Below are 27,301 nucleotides of genomic sequence, written 5' to 3' on the forward strand. Positions count from 1 at the left end.
GCCGGCTGAACATGAGCCAGCAGTGTGGCCAGGTGGCCAAGAAGGCCAACAGCATCCTGGCTTGTATCAGGAATGCTGTGGCCAGCAGGAGGAGGGAGGTGATTGTCCCCCTGTACTCGGCACTGGTGAGGCCGCACCTGGAATACTGTGTCCAGTTTTGGGCTCCTCAGTACCAGAAAGACATTGAGGTGCTGGAGCGTGTTCAGAGAAGGGCAACGAAGCTGGTGAAGGGTCTGGAGCACAGGCCTTATGAGGAGCGGCTGAGGGAACTGGGGTTGTTTAGCCTGGAGAAAAGGAGGCTGAGGGGAGACCTTATCGCTGTCTACAACTGCCTGAAAGGAGGTTGTAGTGAGGTGGGTGTTGGTCTCTTCTCCCAAGTAGCTAGCGATAGGACGAGAGGAAATAGGCTCAAGCTGCGCCAGGGGAGGTTTAGGTTGGAAATTAGGAAAAATTTCTTTACGGAAAGGGTAGTCAAGCATTGGAAGAGGCTGCCCAGAGAGGTGGTGGAGTCCCCATCCCTGAAATTGTTAAAAAAACATCTAGATGTGGCACTTTGGGACATGGTTTAGTCTAGTCTACCCTTGATTGGCTCAGTGTGGACTTGGTAGTGTAGGTTAATGGTTGGACTGGATGATCTTAAAGGTCTTTTCCAACCTAAACGATTCTATGATTCTATGATTCTATGATGTGCTCGCCTGGACGACGACTGAAATCTTCTCGCATATCTCGCAGCTCACTCAGGGATAGGGATCGGGTGGTTACCATCTTGTTTATAGGTTCTTCCTCCTCTCGTTCTCGTGATGGCCTTGGTTCATCTTCCTCCCTTATTAAACGAGCTGATTTTCTCATGTATTTTTTCTTCTGTATAGGGGCAACTGATACCAGCAGGGGTTGGTTCTCTAGTTTAGCCACGGTGCCTGTCACCAGGGTTGGAGTGGCTGCAGTGCCTGTGTCTGTGGTTGGAGTGGCCACAGTACCTGTGGTGGGGGTTTGAGTAGCCACAGTGCTTGTTGTTTAATAACTGAAACAAAGTAAAATAGTAATGATAATAATAAAATTTTAAAAAAACCCCAATAATAATATACAAAGCAAGTGATGCACAGTGCAATTGCTCACCACCCACTGACCGATACCCAGACAGTTACCGAGCAGCCATCGCTGCTCCCAGCCAGCCCCCCCCAGTTTCTATACTGAGCATTACACCATATGGTATGGAATAGCCCTTTGGCCAGTTTGGGTCAGCTGTCCTGGCTGTGCCCACTCCCAGTTTCTTGTGCACCTGGCAGAGCATGGGAAGCTGACAAGTCCTTGACTAGCATAAGCAGTACTTAGCCACAACTAAAACATCAGTGTGTTATCAGCATTCTTCTCATCCTAAATCCAAAACACAGTACTATGCCTGCTACTGGGAAGAAAATTAACTCTATCCCAGCTGAAACCAGGACAGGCATGTAGTAAGAACTGTGTATTTTTCTATTTTTCTTTTCATTTTGCAAGATATATAACATGAACAGCTAATTTCTATCAATTAGTTTAAAAAGTGCACTTCTAATTTCTGGCATTAACTTCCTGTTTTCCTGCTACTAAAGTGAAAAAGTGAAAAACTGTCTGAGAGCCAGTTTACCTCAATTCATGGTGAGGGCTGTAAAGACCTCATGGATCCCTTCTAAAAACCTCTTCGTGCACCTCCCGTAAGGATTTTTTCAGAAATGCTGCTTAGGACTTGCAGCTGCTTATACTGACTTTGGGGGATTATCCCCTCTTGAAACATGAAGTTTATCCCTCTGGCCCATGTTAATGAACAGGGATCTTTGGAATTTAAAAAAGCCCAAGACTTTTTATTTTAAACAGTTTATTAATAGGTGTTTGTTCTTGAAACTACAGAGGCTGTTCAGCCACCACCCCAGTCCACCTATACCAACAATAGCTGTATCTGGAAGCTAGGATTGGACCTAGAGTCCACTTCCTATTTCTGATAGTTTGCTTGCATTTTTTATGAGAAGTTTGCATTGTCATGGTAGCTAAAGCACGGGTCTAGAAGTAGGAACAATGAGAAAAGGACTAAACTAAATTGGTAGCGGGTATCTTAAGCGCTGGCATCCTGCCATGCTTACAGCACAACTACGTGACCCATCAATGCAAACAGCGATAAGCAAACAGTAACAGGCTGTGTTAGTTTTGTGTGAAGTTGTATTGACTAACAAATCTCATCATAAACTGAAAGCAAGTACGGGCTCAAACAGGTAACGCAGGAAGACACAACATGAAACCACTCGTGGTCTGACAGCGTGCTTCGTCTATTGCAGCTTGCAAAGGCTGCTGAAAGTCTTCTCCTTTCATGGAGCTGGGGGCAGAGCACCCCTTCCCCACCTCCCCTCCAAAGAGGTGTCATTTCGGTTGCTCTCAGAACCCGTTGCATACTTGCTTAGATGAACTAAGCCTGCAGCAGCCCCTCTCCAAGCCCCGACGCAGGCGGCAGCGGGGCACTGGGGATGCAGCGCTTTCTGGTGTAAACGTGCTACGGAAATAGGCAAGGTTATCAGATGATATTTTCAAGTTTGTTGTTTTTTTCTTTTTTTCTTTTTTTTTTTCTCGGAGGGCTTTTGGAAAGTAGGTGTTCAGAACAGGAGCAGAGATTGTTTTAACCTTTGCTCCCCAGCGCCCCAGGCCTGCGCCTGCCCCAGCCTGACTGCCCAGGTGGGAGCCCTAGGGGTCGCCCGCACCCCCCGGCCCCAAAGCCCCGCAGGAAGAAAGAGAAACCCAAGCCAGCCGGTGAAAGAAAGGGGAACCGGCGCTTTCCTGAGCAGCGCCTCAGCCGCCGCCCGGGGCTGCGGTTTGGCTATGCAAAGCCACCGCAGCGACACGGCCTGACGGCGCTTCCTCGGGCAGGGCTGAGCGGCCCGCCGGCTGCCAACGAGATCGAGGAACCGCTGCAGCGTGCGAAAGGAAACAGACATTCACAGATTTATTTGGGGTTTTCAAAAGGGTTCCCGTTAGGCATTAAGGGCTCTCCTCCCGTCCCCTCAGCGGAGGGCAGGCGGCCGCTGAAGGCCCGGCCCCGGCGGCGCCTCAGGCCCGAGGGGTCCCGGCTCCAGGCGGGGCCGCGGGGCGGGCAGGGCCCGGCCGCCAGCCCCACAGGTTTCCCTTCGGAGGGCGCGTCTCCGCCCCCTCGGCGCGGCGCTGGCGTGAGGCGGCGGGGACCGGGACCGGCGCGGCGGGAGGCGTTTGGTACCGCCCGCCCGCCCGGGCCCCGACTTGGGGCGGGGGAGGCGGGAACGAGTAACAACGGGACGCGGCCCCTTTAAGCACCTCCCCCCCCGCCCCCTCCCACGTGGTGCAGGGCAGAGGCGGGGATTCCGCGGTGCGTCACTTCCGTTTCTCTCGCGGTGCTGAGGAGCCGCGCGCGGAGTAGGACGTGAGTGTTGGGGTCCCCCCTCGTGCCCCACCGGGGCCGCCGCCATTTTCTATGTCCCCCCGCCCCCGCCGTCCCCTGCCGGGGCCTCGGCGCCTCCCGGCCGGCGCGGGGGAGGCGCGCTGCGCAGCCGTCTGGCGAGGCTTCCCCTTTTCCTCGAGTGCCCGTTGTGCCCTGCGGGAGGGATACCCCGGTGCGGAGCGGGCCTGGGGCGGGAGGAGGAGCCGTTGTCGAGGAGAAGCTGCCATGTTGGGGGGGCAAAGAGGATTTGAGTGAGGGAGAAAATGGCGGCGGGGAACCGCCCGGCTCCGTTCCCCCCGCGCCGGGATCTGACCCTGCCCGCTGACGACCCCCGACCCTTTTTTTTTTTTTCGTGCTGCCATTTCTCTCTGCTGCCGCCGGTGGCCCGCAGCCCGCTTGCTGCCACACTGCCCCGGGAGAACCTGGGCGTCGTTGCCTGCGGCCCCCTGTTCGGTCCCTCGCTACTTTCCCTCGGGGGGCAACACGAGCCGTGGAAAAGAGGAATAGGGGAGGAAAATGGCGGCTGGGATCCGCCTACCTGGTGTTCTTAGCTCATCTTGGCTTGTCTTTCTTCTCTCCCTTTCCTTCGTCCTCGCTTGGCCCATCTCATTACGCCCTCGCTCTCATCGGTGCTTCGGTGTCTCCTCACGCTCTGTCTGCCAGCCTCTCCCCAGGGGCACCTACCACCCTCCATTTCTTTTTCCTCTACTTTCTGCCCCCACCTTCCTCCATGTTGTCACTCTCTCATCCTGCTGCCGGCCCTGGGGTTATCCCCTGCTGGTGCTCGGTCCCCTCGCCTATCAAGTCTTTTCTTGTTTGACTCCCTGATTTCATGTCATCGCTGTGCTTATTTTTACATTGTCCTATTCCAGCTCTCCTCTGCCTCCATCCTGCAGCGCGGCTTATGTGTGCTTCCCCATACACTGTTTCATTTTCAGTGCTACAGCTTCCATCATTGTACTCCAAGCTATTAGGGCGGACAGAACTTGCCCTACTTTAGAACCACGTTGATCCATTAGGGTTATTCAGACTCTGTTTTTTCATTTGCATATGTTTTTTTCACTGCCAGTTTAAAAACCACTGCTATTCCTTTTTCTTTCCTGAGATATGCTTATTTAATCTTTCCCTAGCATTTCTCTTGGATGCTTATTTTTATTCTGGAAGAACAAGTGAGCTATTTATTTGTTACAAACAGTTTCTAGTAGCAGGCAAGATGTGCAACTGCTATATCTAACCACATGTTTGCATACTAGAGAGACGTAGAAGCGCACCTGGCAGCATGCATTCAAGGAAAGTTGAATGTCCACTTGTCTCGCAAATGCAATAGACTCTAGTGATTGATGTGTTGAAGCTGCAGTGGGAATATTAATTGCAATACTGTAGTTCACTGTAACTGAGGTGTTTTTCAGACTTTTGTATTATTGGTGGGAACTTCAGCTTCATGTATGACAATTATGCAGCATGTTGCTTGCAAATCCAACTGGGTGAAATGCCTGTGTAAGACTATAGATAATGCTAGGGCCTTAATAGTTTACATTTGAGAATGTAATATAAAGAATTCAGTTGGGGGACAGTATTGTATTGTATTTTTTACATTATGGTTTCCACCATATCTAGGGATATATGAAACTGGTGAAAAATTGTCCCTTTGTAAATGGTTCAGAAACTAAAGCACTGCATCTAATGCAGTTGCAGCAAAAAGGAGAAGAGATATAAGAGGGAAAAGTGTTTGAGAACACATCTACAACGTGTATTAAAGCTTGTATGAAAAGGCAGGAAAGTCTTTAGGAGGGTTTTGAATAAGATGAGCCTTGACAAACAGGTTTGAAGATGGCTTTCCAGCTGTAATGGGACATATTGCTTGTATAGTGTTCTCACATTGTTTTTCTCTTCCTAGAATGCCTAAATCAAAGGAACTTGTGTCTTCAAGCTCGTCTGCCAGTGATTCAGATAGTGAAGTTGACAAAAAGGTGAACTTTACATGCAGTTTATTGCTACTGTATTAACTCTTATATTTCAGGCTGGGGTTAAGGAATTAGGTGAGCGTTATATCACAATGTGCATGTCATTCCAAATGATTTATCAGACACCTAAACCAAAACACCCTCCTCTCCTAACCGCCCCCCCCCCCGCCCCCCCCCCCCCCCCAACAACAACAACAACAACAAAACCCACGTCCTAAGATTAGGGTTTGGGTGGATAGGATGCTTTTTGCCTCGCAGTAAACTTTGCTTCTTAAGTTGCATTTTGCTCTTTTCACGGTTTTCTGTATGATATATCTAACCATAAGCTTCCTGGAATTCTTTGCTGGTTTGTGGCAAGTGATAGAAGCCTTCTGTATAAGCTGCCCCTGGTGGCAAGAATTTGGACTAATTTTGAGGACAGCTCCCCCCCGCCCCCCCCCCCACCATTTTGGTGTCTGGATTACTTGTCCAAAACAAAAACCTGCACTTGCCCTGTCCTCCATGTGCTACTTGCTTATCTTGTTTGCACGTTCTTTTTCTCTTGCAGATTCTTACATTTACTGTAGTAACCATCTGCTAGTTTCTCACTTAAAAGCAGAGCCAACCTGCATGTCTTTGAGTTGATAAATTTTAACATATGTTGACTGTTTTAAATGTATAAATAGAGTGTTCCCAGTTATTTTTAGTATTTATTTAATTTATAAGTCTGTATAGATGTACCAGTCATTATGAACAAAACCAGGAAAAAACAGTGAATTTATCTTTTTAAGAAATGCCAAGTGGCAATGCAGACATCAGGTCTTTTAATGTAGCATGTGAAGAGACTTGGTCTGCTTTGCTGAATTGGTTTAAACGTGAGTTGGTTTCACTTTGCAAATTAGGTGCTCTGTCAGATCTTAATATAAGAGAAAATGGTCAGGTGATTCTTTTCTTTTTTTTTGATAGGGAACTACATTCTTAAAAAGACATAGTCTAACAGTATGCTTTAGTGGGCAGTAAGGTGTAGGGGGGTGTTTTCCCATTATAACCTCCCATATTTGTTGGAACTGTCTTCAAAAGAGGTATCCGCAATATGATTCTAGCAGGTGAGACTAATTTTTGGTATCTTTGTATTACTCTTTTTTTGGGGCAGGCATGGTTACTATATAACCATTAGCAGAAATAGTAACTTAGTAGCATCTGCGGGTAATCTGATTTACAGGCGATACTGTCTGAATGTTTTAAAAATATGTTTAATTTATCATGCTCTGGACAGAGATTGGATGCTGATTTAAAAAAAAAATTACCCTGAGGGAGGTGATTTCCAGATCCTTTCTTCATTATCTCATCTCGTTTTTCTCTTTTGTTAGAAGAGTTGTAAGCTGTCCTGCATTTTTTGTTGCACTCTGTGGAAAGGAGGGTGAAACTTCCATCAGACTTCAATGTTTTTATTAAAGCTACTGAACCAACAGTATTACTGTGCAGAAAGAGTAGGTTTTTTGGAATGTATTTTCATCTAATTCAATTCTCTTTAAAGCCAAACTATTATGGTAAACGTCACTGGGAACAGAATTAGGCTCCAGATTTGGAGAGGTTTTTTTTTTTTAATTCCAGTCTAAATGTACAGCATTGGATTCCTGCCTTCACAGCAGAAAGATGATAACATGCATTGCATAGTAGTAGTTTGTGACCATAATGTGAACTTTTCTTTAACTTACAGAATCTGTGAGTTGTGGTTCATGCTTTTCTCTTTTTATTCTTACTCCAAGGCAAAGCGGAAAAAGCAAGCAGCTCCAGAAAAGCCTGTAAAGAAACAAAAGACTGGTGAAAGTTCAAAAGGTGCAGCTTCTTCTAAGCAAAGCAGTAACAGAGACGAGAATATGTTTCAGGTAAAATTGATGATTCTTAGAGCCTGGTTAAGGTAACATGTTACATTATACTGAGTATAAATTTTATGAGGTAATCTGAATATCTCAACAGCATAGTGCTTGGCCTCCTAAAGCCTTGGCCAAAGGGGATTACGATGCTGGCATGCAGATGAGATGCTCAGGAAAAGTGTTGTGAGGTTTCAGCAGAGTAAAAGAATCTGAGTTGTAGCAATTGATCTAGCCCTCATGTCTTTGCCCATGGTAACTGTGGGTAGTCATTTTGTCGGTAAATACAGCACTTACCATGACTATACTGTAAATATTAGATCAGGACTGTCTCTACATGGAAATGTTTTTAATCAGGGCTCTTAAGAGAAAGGTTCTTGGAAACCGAAGCATGGACGCTTCGTTCCTATTTAACTAGGTCAAGGGCAACTTGGCTCCTGTATTATAAGACAGTGTCTTGGAATAAATTTTGCTTGTTCCTTTGTTTTATGATGCAGGTTTTTCTCACTGAACATCCAGAAAGATTGTAATTTGTAACATTGTCCTTGTTTTTTAAGATGGGATGAATATACCTTTCTCAGTAGCAAGATGCATTTCTGAGTTCAGGGTATTGCAGTTCCTGGGGTTAGACGAGGTAGGAGCAGTGTGTGCTGAAAGGTGTGCAAGAATATATGTAGCTCAGAATTACATGTTTTAGGAGTGTGCATCAAGACTTGTTAAATGTCTCTGACTAGCTGGCTGGAAAGAAACTTAAGTTCTCAGAGACTTTGATTCTTAAGTTTGTAAAAGGGTATGGCAGAGGTGCCTGACAAGATGGCCCCAAGGTTGAGTAAGGCAAAAGAAATGCTTTTGGGCTGTAGCTATGCCAAGTAATGGGGGGGGGGGGCGGGGGGGCAATCTTTTCTAGAGAGAAGACCTCCTTAATGGATACTGTAATACAGGGCAGTTATTTTTAATCTATCAATTGTCACTTTCCTCTTCATGTATAGTTGGGAGGGAGAGCTTCAGTTGAAGGCAATGCCTGGACTTCCGTATTGAAGGAAGAATACAATATTTTTAGTTCTGCTGGGACATGCTTTGAACCATGTAGGAAAAATGAGATAGTGTCTTCTACACCGTATGAAGTGAACTGCAGTTAGAACTCAAAAAACCTATGTATAAGCTTTATGCTACGTTTGTAATAAGTTCAGAAATTCCAGCCTTGGAGAAAGTTGTTAAAATTTTTAATGTTCCCCCAATGCAAAACCCTTTCAAATAAAAGCAAAAGTATCTGTGTGCTCCGATTTCTTCCAACCTTTTTGACCTAAGATAATAAAAAGTTACTAAAAACAGACAGTAGAGGACTCCTGTTAGTCTGATAAGAACAGGATTCTTCTAGTGTTGAGTGCAATACAGAAAAAATATTTGAATATCACCTTGACCTAAAACATCAGTGTTACTTAGTCTCTGCCTGCCTTTTAGTTAATCAACAACAAAATTTTTTTTACATCATTTACTGTGTTATCTGAAGCATTGTGAGGTTTTCCATGCTGCATCAGCTTCTGTACATTAACTAAGATGCAATTGTTTCAGTGTAGAAATAGCACTGTAGGTCTGAGGATACTTCCCCCTATCCAGGAGAGCATGCTAGAAGATCTAGTTGCATGTTAATTTTTTAGGTATGGGGTTTTTTTGTTCTAGGGTTCTTAGTAATACTAGAAACTCTCCTTTCTGCTTTCCCATGGCAGTAAAATGATCTCTGATGTGCAAGTGACTTTGCAGTGTAACTTACAAGCATTGCTTCAGCTGATGGAAATCGGGCTGTAAAGCATTCATAGGATAGTCAGTAGTTCTGTGGTGTCCATATTGTGTGTGGGGGTGGCAGAAAATAATGTGAAACTTAGAGGCTTGTTGTTCTACATGTCAGGCTGTGTTCTTAAAGTATACATCTTCCCTTAATATAGAGGTCACTGTGACTGCTGTATTTGGGAGATTCAGCACTTTTGTAAAGATCTAGGGTTTATTTTTTTTGTTTGAGACTAATGGTGTAATGGTATTCTTGAAACTAATTATGAAGAATAGTATAAACGTAAGTAGAAGGGAAATAATTCAGTATAAGAGACCAAGTGTATTTTATTTATTTACATGTCTTGGCCTTTTTAGGTTTTATAGATGGCCTAGTATACTTTGGAATTTGTTGTTAAAGGATTTGGGTGCAGTTGGGGTGTGGAAATTTATCTTACTCCCCTTTGTGATGTATTACTAGAGGCCCTAAGGACAAGCATTATTCATGTTAGTGCGGAAGGGTTTAGTGTTGGTACATTGGATTCCTGTCTGTGGCTTCAAGCCAACGTGAGCTCTGCATCATGTGCTTTGGTTAGTTTGACAAATCCTGTCATCTACCTATGCCTGATTTGGATAAGGTTTGTTAATGCTGTCAGGACGCAGTATTAATGACTACCCAGAGTGGTACCACATTCCATGATCAGGCATTTCACTGAAATTGTTAGTTCAAAAGTCGTCCATCTGTGTGTTGTCCTGCCACTGTGCTCCGCCCGCCCCCCCCCTTTTTTTTTTTTTTAAGTTTTGGTTGTACTTGCTTTTTGACTTGTGAGAAATAAGTTCTTCGGTTTCCCAGTATAATGCCTATCTATCATAGGCTCCTGAAAGTAGACAAATACATAAGTTTATGATGCTCCGGAAAGGTGATTGGTTTAGCACATTAATTCTGAAACTTAGGTGGTCACTGATGCATTTCACAATTTACTGTGTTGCAGATCTCACCATTTATAGGACATTTTATTGTGTTCCTCCTAATGCTATGCATATAGCTATCACCTAAGAAAGAAGGATGTGTTTTTGCTGTTTCTACTTCCACAGTGTGTATACAGTTTAATCAATACAAACTGGAAATAGGAGGAAAAATGGTGAAGAAGGTGGTTGCTGAAACCCATACAGGAAGTCAGTTGCATAGCTGTGAGAGGAACCCTGAGACACAGTTCAGTGCATTTTATTCTAAGAATCGGAAACCTGGAAATAATGCTTTTAACATCTTCTGATATATGTTATTCAGTAGAATAGTATAATCTAAGGAGCTGTAATATTTAATAAAAAGCATGTGAACTTGTCTGTGAAGGTGGAACTGCAGTAACTATGCTGCAATAAGTCAATGCAACCCTTGGAACACTACTGTGGTTATAGAGATAGAAAGGTGTCTTACGTCAGTGAAACTATTCTACGACTGTCAGCCGCTACGTGAAAAAAAGAATTGTTCAGAAATGAGTCTGTGCCAGAATTGCAGGTAACTGAACATCCAGAAACATCGATGTACTTAAATAGTTAAATCTAGATTTTGGTAGAGGTTTTTAACCTTAGATGTTAATTGAAACTGTACTTTAGAAGACTATTTAAAGTTTTTAGCAGTGGTAACTGTTTTGCATAGAGTTCAACTGAACATTCAAAATTTAATGTGAACATTCAGCTGAAACCTAGACAGTGATGTAAAACCTAACTTAATTTCAGCATTTTAATGCAGAACTGTTTCCATTTAACGTGGACTTACTGATTGAGTGAATGGGAACTTTGCATTATTGCCCCTTGCTTTACTGTAGTTGAATTAAGACATACAGTTTTATCCTTAAATTTGAAAACCTAAATCCTCTTACTGTATTTGCAGCTGTAATCTGCTATATTGTATCAGATTTCTTTCTTAAAGTAAATCTGGAATTACTTGGCAATGCACTAATATTCTTTGACAGCCCTGGAAAGAAAAGGTGTTGTGGAGTACTACTACTTGAAGCTGTTCTTAAAGGTGACCTTAAAAGTCACTGAAGCGTTACAGGGTAAAACCAAGAAATGTTGTTCATGTAGGCTATTTGGGATATTCTTTGCCAGCAGAGCTGACAGACTTAGGCATGGTACCAAGCTGGGTCTGAAAGAACTAAGCTACCATGACATCATACCTGATTTTTGAATGTTAATTTTGTAGTACCATGAAAGTATTTAATAAATCAATCAAAAAATACTATCTTACAAACTGTAATGTCTTACTCATTTTAAAGGATGCTTTGAAGTAGGAAAACTGCTTCAGGCTTGCGGTATCTAAAGATGTCCTAACTGTTTTAAAATAAAATTTAGAGTTAATTTAACATGATCTGCATAAGAAGAATAATCACTCTAAGCATAAGGCATTCATGTTTATATCTACTTTGTGAAATAACAGCCTATGACTTAAACGTCTGTGGATGATTTTAGTTGGTAGGAGAGTTGTTCAACCTTTCTGGTCAGAGTTCATGCTAGTAAGATGTGTTTGGCCCTTGTTAAATTGTATCAAAATGCAAGATGCATAAACTAAGGAGGTTGAAGACTAAAAGTTAGTGTTTTATCAGGAGGGAATATTCTATTTTAAAATTGTTTACTTTAGAGTGTGTTCTTTCTTCATAAAGTGTACCCAGAAGGTGCATGCAGAATTCTCAGAATTTCTTACATGAATTGTATTTGATTGTGTTTTTATTGTCTAATTTATGATTCTTAAATTCACATTATACTTTGAATTTATGTGAACAAATAGTTTTTTATCAAAGTTGGAAGGACGTTTAATGAGCCTAAATATGTAGTGTAATGCACAGTTGTCAGTGTGACTGCTCTCCTTCCCCTGTGCCCCGTGTGCCCCCGAAAAAAAGCACCCTCATTCAGTTAAGCCACTATGGTGCAGAAATTATGGAATTCCAAGGTCATTTCATACTATGCTACGTGCTGGTAAACTTAAAGGATTTGAATGTTTTCTTGGAACACCAGGTACAGTGAGATAGTCTTTTAACCACAGTTCCAATGAAGTGCCACAATGACTTAGGAGCAGGCATGGGACAATTGGTGGCTAACTTTCATTTCCATCTGTATTTACTGTGTTTAAAAAAAAAAGAAAAAAAACCCAAACAAAAACCCCTCTAGAAATTGTTATCTCATGTGAGTATCTAATTTGCTTTCTGTACATATGGAATGGACTAAAATTTAGATTTGGGAGTAGAGCTCCCTCTTTCCCTGTTTGTTTACAACTGCTGCAAATGAAGATGGTTATAATAGAGGCAAAACTTTATTTCAGAAAAAGTAAATTAGTGGCTTTCATAAGAAGTAAGCGTGCTAAGAATATAAGTATTTTTATTCTAGGAGAGCTACTTTTGCATTGAACATGGAATGCTCAACTCGTTTTAAGTAGTTCATCCATTTATTTTGTCATTACCTATTAGCCTACTGACTACTCTGGATTAAGCTTTTGGTCTAGTTGTTTCTCTGGTGTCTAAAATAAGCTGCAGTGTGCAATGTCACATGTCCAAGTCTGATACTGCTGGGAAAAGTGAGTGCTGTGATATGTAAAATACCTAAAAAACCCTTATATGTGTTTTGACAGATTGGCAAAATGAGGTATGTCAGTGTTCGTGACTTTAAAGGGAAAGTCTTAATTGATATTAGAGAATATTGGATGGATCAAGAAGGTGAAATGAAGCCTGGCAGAAAAGGTATTGTTCTGCTTCATGTTATTTTGTATTAAAACATTGTCTGCAGTTTGCTGGAGAACTTTTGTATATCAGATTTTTATACTCTGTTGGTACATGATATTTTTAGAGTAATATTTTTACTTTTTTATAATTTATATTTTAACAAATGACTAGTTTTATCTGTAGATTAGAAACAAAAGCAAAGTGGGTTCGTTGGCCTGAGTCTGTTTTCCTAAATGGGTCCTCCAAGATTTATGGAAAACAAGGCATGAAATACAAGGAGATTTGGTATGGGAGTTATAAACATAGCCATACTTTCCCCCACCCCCCCAGCCTTGATTAACTTAAATCAATTCCTTTCATTACAATTGGGTTTCTTATTTCAAAATTCACTGAAAAGATTTAACTTACTCATTTCTGATAAGATGCTAATTTCCTTAATTATGTCTTTCAGTTTCTATGAAATTTTTAGATTAAAATAATTAAAACACTTAATGTGACTAATTTTGGAAAAAAATATGTCAAGATTTTAGTTGAGGTGAAAATACCTCAAGCGTTCAAGTTTTGGTACTGTGCTTCTAATCTGCAGCACAGCATAAGCCATTGTACCTTTAATTGCCACTCCCATGCCTGCTTTTTATGGCATGCTTTCACTGAACCATTTTCAGAACTTTGCCACCTGCAAGATGAGGGTGTGAGAATAGTTGCAGTAGTAGTGCTTTGCTTAATGTCATGTTGCTTCTGTTAAAAAGCCTGCTTCTAATCGGTTTTCATATTGTGCCAAGGAGAGAGGTAAGTATGAAACAAGCTGCCCTGGAGATTGAAGACATTTAACATACAATCAGCATAAGGTTTGTTATGTTCTTCTGATGTGTCCAGGAGCAACTCAGTGAATAGATATTTGGAAAGCTTGAGAAGCATTTTCAACACTTCTTAAATAATGAGAATAGGTTTGTATGAACAGGTGTATTGGTTCTGTGCAGGAAAATTTCTTGGTTTGGATGTGTTGTTGCTACTTAACCAAAAAGATTAACATCTCAGGACTTTAACCTGCTGTGTTTTGAGTTGGAAGTCAAAAGTGTATGCAGTTTGAGTGGCAAACTACAGTGAGATTTGATGGGTAGGCCAAGTGCCAAAAATTACATGATATAGATAGAAATGTTTATCAATGTCGCAAAAGGGCCTGAATTTTATTAGGATAAAATTAGTAATAATCTGATACAATATGTGAGTCAAATGTTCCATTGATGCACTTAGAGCCACTTATCTAGCTATCCTAAAAACAGTATAAACAGTTGAATTTCTGTAATAAAAAACAGAAGAAAAAATCCAACGGTTTAAATTATTGTGTAAGATTGTTTCAAACAGCAGGTCTGAACTGTATGAACCAGTTCATCTGGTGTGTGGTTCAGGGGCATCCTGATGATGCGTGGTCCCCTAATGATGGCTAGCACACCTGACCTAACTGTTTCAAAAGAAACCTGCCCTCTAAAGACTGGTGGAATACTGCTTGGAGTAGCTCCATGCAGACTGCTTGCTGCTCAAAATTATGGTGGTGCTCTGATAAGACAGTGATGGTAGGAAAAAAAAAAAAGGTGATGAGCCTCAAAAATGGAATTCAGAGTATCACCTGCCTTTGCGTCCTGCTCCACCAAGAGGGAGCAAGCAATGCAGGAAGCCTGCTCACTGAGGGGAGAGAGTGGGGGTAAACAGTAGACCAGCCTGGCTGGAGAGAGTATGAGGGGGTAGGCCTATGAGTCTGTACTTGCACAGAGTTGGCATAGAGATTGTAGAGGAAGAATGAAGAGGCTAAAGCACAAAGGAAACATGTGCTTGGACCCGAGCTTGAGGAAGTACAAATCTAGAACTGAGGAGATGTGTTGTGGGACACAGAATTATTATTGATTGAATATCACTAGAGACTACAGTGAGCTTGAAGCGACAAAATAACTTCCGTGGTGGTTTGTGAGTGCTAGGGAGTGGAATTGAGTCTCTCCAAAATGTTACTTACAGTAAGTGTTATTTACAGTGCTTTAAGAAACAGGAGGAAAAAAAAAACCAACCAGAATTCTGGTACTTTAAAAGTGCATAGAAGTTCAGTTCACAGAGGTATGGCTTTTAGGAGCCAACAGGAAAATGAGTGATCTCCAACATCTCAGGGCTTTTGTGCTGCCTTCTGTCAAGGCCAGAGGTGTATTTCACTTCCTGTGTTTAGCCTAACGCTTGTGAATGAATTTGTTACACTCTATTCGTTTTCTTTTTAATTTAAACTTCTCCAGAGATAGGCTGAAGTCTAAAGTTAAACTGAAGTTCTCCAAATGAGTAGTTTGTTTCACTTTGTAACTGAGATGGTTGTTGAAGTAGTTCAGACATTAATAGTTATGACAGACTTCGTGTATGAAACAAGCCTTGATAGTAATTATGCAAGATCCTGTACCACAATTTTCTTTTTGTCTTAAGTGTTTATTTTTAATGCATTTCAGGTATTTCTTTAAATCCAGAACAGTGGAACCAGCTGAAGGAACAGATTTCTGATATTGATGATGCAGTAAGAAAACTGTAAAGACAGAGCCATACAGAAACTTTTATCACTTTAGTTGTTTAAGCGGTCTTTTTACATTGGCTTTTGTTTTCTAAAATATTGTTTTCCAAGCTATTGTATATTTGGATTGCAAAATGATTTGTAAGATGAATACTTTTTTTATGTGCATTAAAAGTGTATTCTGAGTGAGGCTATTTGTCTATACTTTACTAAAAGCAAATGTGTTGCTTTCACCTTATGGTGTAAAATAAACAAATCAAATAATATGTAAAGCATACTTGTTTATGGCCTTTTGATTGAAAGTGTTTGCTGATAAGGCCACCTAATAGCTTTAGTCTTTGTTTTAGTTTCACTTTAGTTAACAGTTAATATGAACTTGTTTTCTGAGGAGATTTCTTGAAATGTCTCCGTTTAATTTTTTTTCTTTTATTTCATATTCTTTGGTATTGCCCTGACAGCTTTCTGCTTTAAGACTTGATACAGTGAATACTTGGTAAAACACATTTTTGTAGATAATTTTAAATACTGTATTTGCTAATTTACCCTATTTATTCAGATGTAAACAGTCCTGAGTATATAGACTTTTTTGCATTACTTGCATGAAGTGTTATGCTCAACAATAACACTTGAACACAAGCCACATGCTGTTTCTTCCCATTTTTCTATAGCTTGCTTGACTTAGAAAATACAATTAGCCTTTTTTCTTGGACCCTAGATTTTAGAATGTGATGCATAAACTTTTACAGTAATAGACATATACCTCAGAGTAAGATAGTATTTAAAAGCTCCAAGTGTGGTTATTAGTTAGGTACCCTTTTGAAGCTTTGCATTAAATTCGTTCTTGAACACAAACTAACTAGTTATTCTACAGAAAAGAACAGTTAACCTGTCTTTGTAGGGCTTTCGTTTGGTTGAGAGTATTGCGTAAACAATGCTTAAACTAGGCTGTAACACAGGTGAAACAGTCAAACAGGGTTAAAATGGCTTCAGAGAAAAAGTCTGGTTATCATGCTTCTGCCCTGTCCATGCTGCCTGCCCAAACCACTTAACTTGTCTTGCTTTGTGTGGCTTACATGTGCACAGCTGTTTTATCTTCTGTACAGGAGATACCTGGCACTTAAGTGAAGCGCTGGTACATAGTGGATCATGATTCTAGTGAACTTTGCTTGTCAGTCATTGTACTATTCTGGTAAGAGAAGCTTCTGTCCAGTGGAAGCTCTATTACACTAGATGCTGCCCCAGTTGAAGGGCTTCTTGGTAGGTGTCACAAACTTAATGGAACAAAGAAGGGAGAATATGATGTTTGAGTAGAATGTGGAGAGGTACGGGGCACGCCAGCATGGAAGTTAACGGTGAAAGATCAAAGTTAGCTGACATAATAACTACAGTGAAGAAATGTACATTAGCGGAATTGGAGAAGAGTTCATTTTCTGTCTTAATTCAGTTAATCGAAGGAAGAAGATGAAACAACTTCATGAAAATTCACATTTCAAGTCTGTGTAGCGAATGTACAACTTAATTGGTTTGGCTGTAATTTTCCCATCTGATGTTAACGTATTTTTTACATTTTGTATAGATAAACAGGATTTACTATTTGTTTAATTTTGGAATATCTTAACATAATTGTTTATATTGCAGACATGCATGGAAGTGCCATACACAGACTGTTCGTTGTGCTGCAGAGTTTATAATTCAATACAAATAGGTATCGAAGGATGAGGAAGGGTGACTTCATCAAATTGAATACATGTTATTTAATCAAAATACTATGTCAGAGATCTCCACCTGCTTTTTAACTTACCCATTGTTGACATATTACAAATAAGATCTGGTTTTGTATAGCTCAGGAAATCTGAATTTTTAAGAACTGCTTGAGGGTGAATGAAAGGGGGAAGAGATGTTTTGTGGTAGCAGATGCATTTTTGGGCACGTACTTTTTTGAGTGACTCTTAAAGGCATGTAGGGATATTTGGACCAAATAGAATAAACATGAAATATCTGCTACAATTTCACAATGAGTGAATGAAATAAATTGCTTCAGATCACTGTCGACAGGTTCTAGGTGTTTTTTTATTTGTGGTATGTATATATGATTTTTTTTTCCTTTAAAGCTGAAATTTTGCAACCAGTTGTCACCCATTTTACCTCAAAACTTTCATGTGGCTGCTTTAAAGTGCATGATTATCATACTAGAGGGAACATTGTACTCACTTAGATTACTGTGGTAGTAGGTCATTGGATGGCAGTTGTGTATCAGAGTACAATATAATTGTGTTCAGGAAGGTGGAGAATTAAATTCATTTGGGGGGAGTAAGTGGAAAAGTTTTAATATGGTGATTAGTTCTCTTGTGGAAACTGATAGTAGAGGTTTTCAAAGAGATTAGTATTTGTTAACCAAGAACTATTAGTTCCTCTTATAGATAATGCCCTTGCTGAATTTGTGGTGATAATTACTGGAGCTGTTTATCCCATTTTACTTGATAAAACTTGGGGCAGTTTGATTTTACTTAGCTTATGTGTTTAAAAATAGTTTTCCATCTGCCAGTAATATTTCTGCCTGTAATAATGATAAAATATTGTATATTTTACCTGAGCCAATCGTAATATCTGCATGAATGTCTACAAAAAAGGTAACTAAAAAAAAAAAAGTTTCACAAATGAACACCAAATGGGGTGCATTGAATTGTGAGGGAATTCATTGCACCTCAAGTGACTGATGTGCTTGTTACTTGACAAAAATTGGACACATTCAATGTTATTTTGAAATAAATAGCTGGTAGTGATTTGTCATGTAATTGTCTACAGCCGTAGTCTTTCTAATTTGAGAAGAAAATTCAGATTTTTTTGAATAAAGATTATTTTCTTGCAGACAAAGTGGTACTTAGGGTACATGTAGAAGTGTCCATGGAAGAAAATGGTGCATATATGAAAAGACTGTGTAATATGGGATAAAACCACTGCTCCCTTTCCCACTGAAGTGGCAAAAGAAAGATGCATTTGATTCTTGATGTTTATGCAGGGCATATTAGCAATATGTTTTATAAATTAAACCTACTATGGAGCTTAGGAGGAAAAAATACATCACAGTTAGAGCTGCCAAAGTACCATATGTGTGATAAATCAAACTGTCATGTATGATGTTGCTCTTATGTAGAGATGTTCATATTGAAATTAAACGAATGCAGTACTAAATTTGATATTTCTGTTAAAGGAAATGCCCCACTTACGTACTTCTTATGTGATCTGTTAGCAAAAAAACTGATGATTGTGATTCTGGTAACTCAAATGTCATATTGTTAACCATGTGGAATGTTTCATGTTTTGCTCTGGTGGTATTTACTGCAGAGGCGCCACTGGAAATATAAGCCCTCCCACTGTAATTATGTTAATGTTCAAATAAAAAGTAGTTAAATGGCATACGTGTAATAACAATTTGAACACTTGGAAATAAATTACTTCTGTTGACATAGTGTTATTTTTAATAGGCATTTAGCTGCACTAAAACATTTTTTCTTAAATTGTTATGGAAACTGCTGTTTGTTTCTTGCAGCTGTTGTAATTTGGAAATTTGAAAACTTAATCATCTCATACTTGGTCGATGTTTGCGGGTGGGGGATTGATTGTGTAGTCTGGAGGGACAGAAGTTTTTCACTGATAGAAGAACGAGTGTCATATAGATATGGAAGCAGCAGATACACACTTTTAAACATCAAACAGAAGGGAAGTGCCTGGTAAGTCACTACTGTTAAGAAAATGGCTGATTATCTTTTTCAGTGGAGTTTCTTTCTGATCTGACAAAAAATGTAACCATAGATTAGAAAGAAAAAAGGTTCTCACCCGTTTATTATCGATGGTCAGTTAGGTCAGCGAGGCTTCTTTAGGAAGGAAGGTCAGCATAGGCTTCTTTAGGAAGGATATTTATTTCTCACATGCTTGCTGTGACTGATTTGTAGGGAGTGGATTAACTGATTGTAGCCTTGAGTCTTAACAGATTTTTCTTCAAGTAATTTTGATTAGTTTAGCATTTTATAGCTGCAGAAACAGAAATGACTGTGGCTTAAAGGGAAGAAAGGGAGTTTGGGGTTGATGGAGGATCATCATGTCCTACCTATCTCTCATTTACTGCCATCTGCTTACTGATAGTAGTGGACTGTAGCTCTGGTGACTACGTGTGGAAGGCCAATCAGCTAGGCAATGTTATTGTTGTGAATCAAGCCTGTATGTCTCGTGCTCACGAGTTAATATTGTTATGTAAAAGTGTGAAGACACCTGCTGAAGAACTGAAATAAATGGTGCTTGGCTTAGTGACAGCTTATCAGGGAAGCTTAAATCATGCTGTATTGTGAGCAGAGGGACATGCCATTAGTCAGGGGGATAACTTACAGGCTGAGAACTTGGTGACAGCTGTTCCCTTGGTATTGCGCTTCATTTAACAAAAATGTTACAATTTTTTGTAAGATCTGCTTAATTTGGTTTTCATTGTACCTCCTTTTCGCTTTCAACGAATCCATATACTCGTCATTGATGGGATGGCAAATGAGGTAGGAACTGAGGTTGGGTTGAGGACTCAGGTTTTCAAAAACATTGTTATCCTTTGGAAGGAGGTGGGCTCTCAATCCTAAAGGTAAATAGAGCAAGTTAACAAGATAAAAACTGCTGAAGTGAAGAAATTGTAAGATTTTGCATAACCTTGTTACTTGTTATCTAAAGAGCAGCTGTTTTGCACCTTAAGAATTTAATTGTTTTATGCTTTCACTAATAGGCTTATGTGTCAGAATAATTTTCAGGCTGTTGAAAATAAAGCCCATTTCATCTTAAGAATAGGAAGACCTAAGTTCTCTTCACTAAAATATCATCACACAATGTGTATGAGGGAGAGGCAGGTGACATTGTATATTAAGAACAAACCTGAGATTGATGTGACCCTAGCAATTAATGACTTGAAATTGACAGTTAGGTGGTATATAGCAATAAAACTTTGCAATGTTTGTAGTGTTGATTTTATGTAATCTTTGAAGCTTTTTGCTACCTATCTCAACATGAAATGGCTCTGCAGAGGTTTGCTGTTTCCTGTGCTTTCCAATTACCATCCATTACTGAGATCTGCAGCTCCCTTTGCATTTCCTCTATTTGTATCCTGACTGGAATCATCCTTCCATCTCTTGGAACACAAGCATCTCTGGCTACACTTACGTTATCACGAGGCAAGGAATATCTTAATGATTGGGTCCTAATCATAGTTGGCAGATGTAGCTGCTATTGCTAACACAGACAAATTAACGGTCATATGTCTTTATATTTTTTTTAGCATTGTGATAAAGTATACTTAAAATAGTTGGATTACTCTTGCCAACATGCATACTTCCCAAAGGAAGTAATTTTCTTCATACTAGCTTGGATTATTGGCTGCAGTGAAAGTACTGGACAAATGCTTTTTCCCCTGAAGTAATTACTAACAACTTGGAAAATACCACAGTGAGACAGTTATTGGGGTAAAAATGAATAAAGTTATCACCTGGGTGTCTGCTTGCCATAAGCAATGGTATTTTTAATTGCAGTGGTTAGGTTAATGTGCCTTTCATCTGTCAGAACAATTTGTAGTACCCTGTGAGAAATGTTTTGTGGCTTACCTGTTAAAATGTTTGGGAACAACCATTTTTGGTTTGGGGGACGATTTTTTGTAAGTTATCTAGGTATTTTCCCAGCTCTTATAAATTTGTTCATGCCTTGGTATTTTAATTTTGTGGCACTGTTTTGCAGGAAACTGAAAGGGTTTTTTCCAGTGATCATTAAGGAGTTTTGCAACTCCTTATTTTTAACATGTTCCAGTTGCAGCTTTTGAAAATGAGCTTGGAAAGGTCATACTTGGATGTACTTACTAGATTTTGTTACATTCCTAGGTTGTTATCAGGCTGATACGGTTTGCTCTGTATTCTGAGCAACTATTGAAAAGAGATAGAAGTGTGTGTCAGGACTACAAAATTGCAAGCTTGTGATATGCCATGTGAAAAGGTGAGGAGAGGGAAATACACAGTTAAAGAAATTAGTTATTTTCTGAACTTTTTTGGGACATTGTTCCAGAAATGATGTTTTTCTCATTTTGAAGGCAAAAACTAAACGCAAAACTGTTTAAAAAAAAAAAAAAAAAGCTAAGCTTAAATATGAAACTGCTTCTGTTCAAATACGAGTTCATCAGACATGCCTTTTTTTAATGCAATATTTTTGAAAAAGTAATAGCAATGGTTTTTTTTTTAAAAGAAATCTGCCTAGAAAAACACTATGATTAGCACTACCAAATTTTTAAAGCTAATTGAATCTGTACCAGTATATAGTTTTTAAGTGGCTTTATTTGTGCTTTTGATACTCTGAAGCATTCGTCTTAATTGAATAGGTAAATTTCTGTGAAGCTTTGTGAGAACTTTGGAGCCTTGCACAGATGGAGGTCTCATTTTTGGCTGAAGGAAGAGACCTGTTAACTTGTGTGGAAGTTCTTGGACAAAGAGGCTGCTGTGTGCTTTGGGCAATGAGTTTGATCTGCTTTAGGTCAGTATTACCTCAAAGGCTTGGTATAAGCAGTCTGCTATATTAATGAAGGGCACAACTGACTTGTTTAGAGTTTTTGCTAAATTTATTGAAGTAAAATTTGGATGGATATTTAGCTTTATTAATTAAACGTGCTGTTTTGTGTGCTTTTGTCTTCAAGAGGACTGAGATTAGCACATAGTCAAGAAATTTATAATTCTGCAATTGATATATAGTTTAGATAATTTTCAGTTTTATTTTGCATCTCATTACATTTCTGCTTGAGTCATTGCTAATGTACTTCCACAGGCATCATCGATTGGTACAGCATTTAGAATGGGCGTCCTGGTGCAAGGTAAGGTAATACTGTTCTGTTGCCAAGCAAATCTTTTTTTCATTATGGATATTTTAGATGCAACATGTATGGAAGGTATAAAGAAGTGGAATAAAATAACTCATATTGTTGAAGTATACAAGATCTGAATTGAAAACCTTCCTATAAACCAGTTTGACAACCTGTTGGTAAATCTTCAACAGTGCATGTAATATTTCAAAGAAGTGAAGTGTTTTTTTTTCTGGATAAACCTCAATAATTACTTTTTAATAACTGATATTCTGACAAATATTCAGAAAAATCTCTATGCAGGTGGCTACTAAATGCAATTTCTGTGCTGGCAAGAATACTTCAGTAACACTTCAGTATAGGTTAGTGCAGCGTATGTGTGTGCTGTAAGTTTGTAAATGGCGCTGCGATGGGTACCCCCGCTCTGAGCGAGTGAGTGGTGCTTTGGTTCAGGCGTCACCGAAAGCGGGCCTGACCGATGCCGGCCCTGCCATGCAGACCGTGAGAACCCTGCGAGGCCGCATCTCCTCAGGACTAAGGAGTCCAGGCCGCGTCTTATCGGGAGATAACGGCACCAGCTCGAGCTGGGGCTAGGCAACGCTAAAACTGCCCGAACGCCAAGGGGGGGTTGACTACGAGTCCGTCACTTTACGCTATAAATGCCTGCAGCCTCCCCGAGCCCGCTGAGCTCTCCTGCACGGCAGCGGGCTGCGCGGCGGCGATCTCCCCCTTGAGAGGGGACGCCTCTCGAGGTTACTGCTCGAGGCTGAGGGACCCTTTACCCGGCATCTGGTACCTACAGCGAGGTAAGCCACATCTTACATTCGGCCTAAAAGTATATTGTATGCTAGCAACTTTTATATATGTCCAGCTATGGCTTAATTATTAGAAGTGTGGTAAGTAGCAGAGTGACTGCTGTCTGAATCATCATTTAAATCATTGTCAAATCACTGTTTAATTACCATTCAATTATTGCTTAATCAACATTTAATTTCCATTCAGTCATCGATTAATGATCATTTCATCATCATTTAATCGCTAATAAAACCCTGCTAGTTACCCCATAGTGATGACTTCTCTTAATAAATCACCTGCAACAGGTACTAAGTCTCAATCCGTGCACTTGGATTTCTTGGATGTTGTAGAGTAGAAAGGTCATTGCGAGTATTTGTTGTAGAAGAACTGTAAATCTGCATGTGTCCGGCCTGTAATAACACTGCGTTATTGGGTTGGAATCCCACACTCTGAAAGTGTTTCTAAACACCCTAGAAACTTGGTCTCTTAAAGGTCAACCTCCTCCATGTTTTATGGGTGACTGTTGTGAAAAGAATAAAGCCAGTTCAGAGAGCGTATTGGGTTATGACAGCAAATAGTTGAGAATAAAGCTTGTTTGAGTGCTCTGTACTGCTGGCTGCCAGTAGTGCCGAGGCACTTCCAGCACTTAGAAATGAAACATCTGTTGGAGTGCTTTCCTCCACTTCTTGACACATGAACCTTCAGTCAATACTTCGGCTTTGGTGGGACAGGGATTTGAGTCATTGTTTTCAAAGTAATGAGAGTTGAAAATTAAGACATTGTCTTAATACCCTCTTACTGTGTTAATGATGGGACTGGGGATATTAGAGAACAGTTGTCTTCAGCCCTCAGGAAAAACATTCCTGTGTCAGTTCCATTTGATGACTTAATTGGTCAATGTTTTGCAGATACCTTTTTGTCTTGGTATGACTTCTCTAAGCAATATGTTAAAGCAAGACAATATTCGTTGTTCAAGGTATTTAGAATAACGTATGTGTTTACTATTGCTAAGAATTTTATTTCAGCCTGTAGGAAAGCTGCCAGACCAATGAGATGAAAACCAGCACAGATCACATGGGCCACATAGTCCCTCTGTTGCCTCAGGACTTGGCTATTTCAGACAACACTGAGCATTTACTGCTGTAAAATATGTGAAAATTTGCAAAATTTGTGAAGATGGATTACTGCATGTGGGCTTCTTGGCTTGTCCTCTGATGAGGTGGGCTCCACGCATATCTGTTCTTCTGGTACTAAAATATGGTATTTTTTGTGACACGAAGTGTGAACTCATCTCTCTACTACATACAGGTTTTCCTGAATGATCAGCAACGTTGCTATGGTCCTACCTTTTGTAATTCTCCCTAAACTATCTTTCACCCCTGTCAGCTTCTCAGTGCCAGTGGGCATATCTCCTGGGATGCTGGTAGCAGCAGCAATGGCACCTATGAGATCCTGCTGTCTGCTTTGTTACCTGTTATCTCCAGCACTCCTTCGCACCTGGAAAAAGGAGAATAGCTTTCCTCCACCAAAGTCTGCTCTGAAACAAGGCAAGGTACTGTTGCAAAGTACAGCAACAGTCTCTTTGGACTCTTGGTGGAAAAAAAAATAATGCAAGAACAGCTGTATGGAGTGTATCTCCTGTCACTAGAAAATGGCACAACTCGACTTCCAGCATGAGGAAGGTTGACTTGCTCATCTCTGGATTATCTGTTTTACTCCTGCACTGGGTAAGATGCAGGATCAGCCTATGCTTGTCTATCACCAAATGCTCTTCTAATAACCAACATTTTGAGAAAATTTCAAGCTGGCTTTGCGTAACGCTGAAGACAGGGAGCCATCTCACAGTTTAGTCAGCGTGTGAATATATACAAAGCTTTCCAGTCTCATCTTCAAGGGCCTGATGTTTTAAGTTATGCTGGAAAAATTAAATGCGCTTTGTAAGCAAGATATCTGTTCTTGGCTTTTAATGCATCAGGAGGCAAATGCAGTGTGGGAGGGGTGTATGGGCAGTGGTGTTCATTTGTTGGAGGTGTATCTATTTAGATTTTTCCAGTTTTCTGGCAGTTAAAGTGAGCAGAGCTGCAGCCCTGGGCCAAAATGAGATCCATGTGAATGTCTTTGCAGAACTTTCTTATAAAAAGGTCCATCCCTGTATAGCTTTATTTGATTTGTAGCTTGTAGGTCTCTCAACAAAAAGCTCACTGTCCAGATAAGACAGGACAAGACATTGTTAATCTTTGCCCTGGCCAGGTTTCAGGCTCCCCTTCGGCTATCTTTGGGGTCTCTCAAGGTCCAGCTGCTTCTTCTGGGTGTATTCTCTTTGTACATTGGTCATTAAAGACACCTTAACCCAGAATGTCTCCTCCCTGCTCGGACCAGGAGCAGCAGTGCTCTAATGCAGAGGCAGCCAGCAGCCATGCGCTGCGAGGGGGGCTGTTAGCTGACAGTGAAGGAGAAATTGGGGTAGGGTTAGTGTTCAATGTACCTCACTCCAGCTCATTAAATCTGACAATTTTCAACCACCTGATATTTCTGGGAAAGTCTGGACTCTTCTTTAGTTTTCTCCAGCTCCAGTTGGCTGCAGTCTTGACCCCATCATTTTTTAATCATCTGGCTTCTAATTTCTTTTATTCCGTGGTAATTTCCATCTACAAAAGGGGAATAATAATAATATTTTCTTCCTCTCCTTTTTTATATAATTTATGATCTCTGCAGAACTAGGATGCATTTTCTTTGAGTAGTGCACAACAGGGAGGGACATGACACTTCCAGCTGGACTCTCTTGCCTCCAAAGGGTAAGAAATGATGCTGTGCACACACAAATAGCTTGAAGACCGGCACAGATGTGTATGAGTGCAGCCAGCCACTAGATGTCAGCATTATTTTAAATATTAACAGCTGAGCTACCAATTGGCCATTCCTGCTTAAAGTGCGCGGATGTGAAGTTGATTTCTGACAGCATGAGACTTGGTAACTAGTACCAAGAGGCTACAGGCTTTCGTGCTTGTGAAATGCCCAGTGAAACCCACGTTGCTAGCAGCATACCAGGGTGAATTTTCCTAATAATTTCCCACATTTTAGTCCTCATGAAAAAGACATTGATACCTACTAAAACAAGGTGAGATTTAATAATACAACTTTTGCAGTTTAGTTGTGCTTGCATTCAAGCATGGATCCATCAAAGAGGTGAGGGAGGGAGCTCCCTGCCAGCAAAAATGTTTTTGCATCATGGAGCCCCTCAGCAAAGCCGAAGAGCTTTTCTGTGCAGATTATGGCTGCATCTAGGGGGGGGAAGTTGGCTAAACCAATTTAATTGCTCTTCAGGTGGATAATTTGGCAGAAAAATAACCTATCAGGAACAAGCAAGTAGTTTTCTTCTGGAGAGAAGATGATCCCTCTCTCATCTGATGAGTGCCTGTGTCAGCACCAAGGGTGAGACAGAGCAGCTGCGGGCAGGAAGGAAGAAAGGGAGAGGGGCAACTCTTTTTGATGTATGTGAATCATTAGGTTTTTCCTAATTTCTGTTTGCTCTCTTTGCCCAGGAGGCACAATATCTACCTGTCCAGTACAAGACTCTATTTCCATCCCCTCTTGCTCCTTTTGCTTTTCATGGCTGTTCCTTCCTCTTTCGGATTTATCAAAGATGCTGGGTAGGGCTCTACAAGTGTCTTCTGCAGTTCTCTACTCTGTGCCAGTTTTCTTGTCCTCAAGAGAGAGCTAATCCATTGTTTCACTAATCCATCTCTTCCCATTCACGCCACTCTTAAACATTTCCTTCTGTATTTCCCACAGTAAGTGATTTGTAAAAGTGCAATTAACTCTTTCTGTATTCCTAGCCTGGTATCATTTCTTCATTGTGCTTTTTCATGCAGTCATTGGGTTTGTGTTGGCAGATCTCTTTATCCATCTTGACATTAGAGTTTAAGAGGACTTAAGAGTTGGCTGGAACAAATGGCAGAGGGCCTGCAGCTGTAAATCCATTAGGACAAGGGCTCTCTGGCAAAGAACTGAATACAACATCAGTGCTTAACAACTAATAAAGAATAACATGATAATAGCTCATCTCAGGCTCTGCTTTATGTCAGCGTTGAAACTACCTCTGCTGACTTGCAAAGGACATACAAACTCCCATTCTCTTCCTTTTTGGTATATTGTTATGGTTCCCATGCTGCATAGTTACTACACAGTTCACCACTTTAAGTGGTTTATAACATTTTGGATTTTATGTGGGCTTTTGAACGCTTCTGCTAGGCAGATCTTCTGCTGAACTATTTTATCTGTTACCATTATTCACTTGGGCTAAATCCCACTTGAGTTTCTGGAGGAAGGAAAGAAGTTAGCCCCTGTGGTTCGTGAATCCCTTTGTCTCAAATGT

The 27,301-nt window shown here is 40.5% G+C and overlaps 1 protein-coding gene across 1 annotated transcript; it reads left to right on the forward strand.

Annotated features, from left to right (window-relative positions):
* The first annotated feature begins 3,380 nt into the window (after positions 1 to 3,380).
* On the forward strand, positions 3,381 to 18,693 carry SUB1 (SUB1 regulator of transcription). The gene is made up of 5 exons (XM_075726233.1): positions 3,381 to 3,415; positions 5,331 to 5,403; positions 7,146 to 7,265; positions 12,637 to 12,745; positions 15,208 to 18,693. Exons 2-5 carry the CDS (start codon positions 5,332 to 5,334, stop codon positions 15,285 to 15,287), a joined length of 381 nt encoding a protein of 126 aa, XP_075582348.1. The 5' UTR covers positions 3,381 to 3,415; position 5,331; the 3' UTR covers positions 15,288 to 18,693.
* Positions 18,694 to 27,301: the final 8,608 nt, after the last annotated feature.

The sequence above is a fragment of the Pelecanus crispus genome, chromosome Z, assembly GCF_030463565.1.
Source record: "Pelecanus crispus isolate bPelCri1 chromosome Z, bPelCri1.pri, whole genome shotgun sequence".
Taxonomy (NCBI): Eukaryota; Metazoa; Chordata; class Aves; order Pelecaniformes; family Pelecanidae; genus Pelecanus; species Pelecanus crispus.

What these genes read in the sequence shown, in the direction of transcription:
- SUB1 (XM_075726233.1), top strand. Translation starts at nt 5,332, where the DNA reads ATGCCTAAATCAAAGGAACTTGTGTCTTCAAGCTCGTCTGCCAGTGAT. An exon ending in GAGACGAGAATATGTTTCAG is followed by an intron (nt 7,266 to 12,636) that starts GTAAAATTGATG and finishes GTGTTTTGACAG; the next exon opens with ATTGGCAAAATGAGGTATGT. An exon ending in AATGAAGCCTGGCAGAAAAG is followed by an intron (nt 12,746 to 15,207) that starts GTATTGTTCTGC and finishes AATGCATTTCAG; the next exon opens with GTATTTCTTTAAATCCAGAA.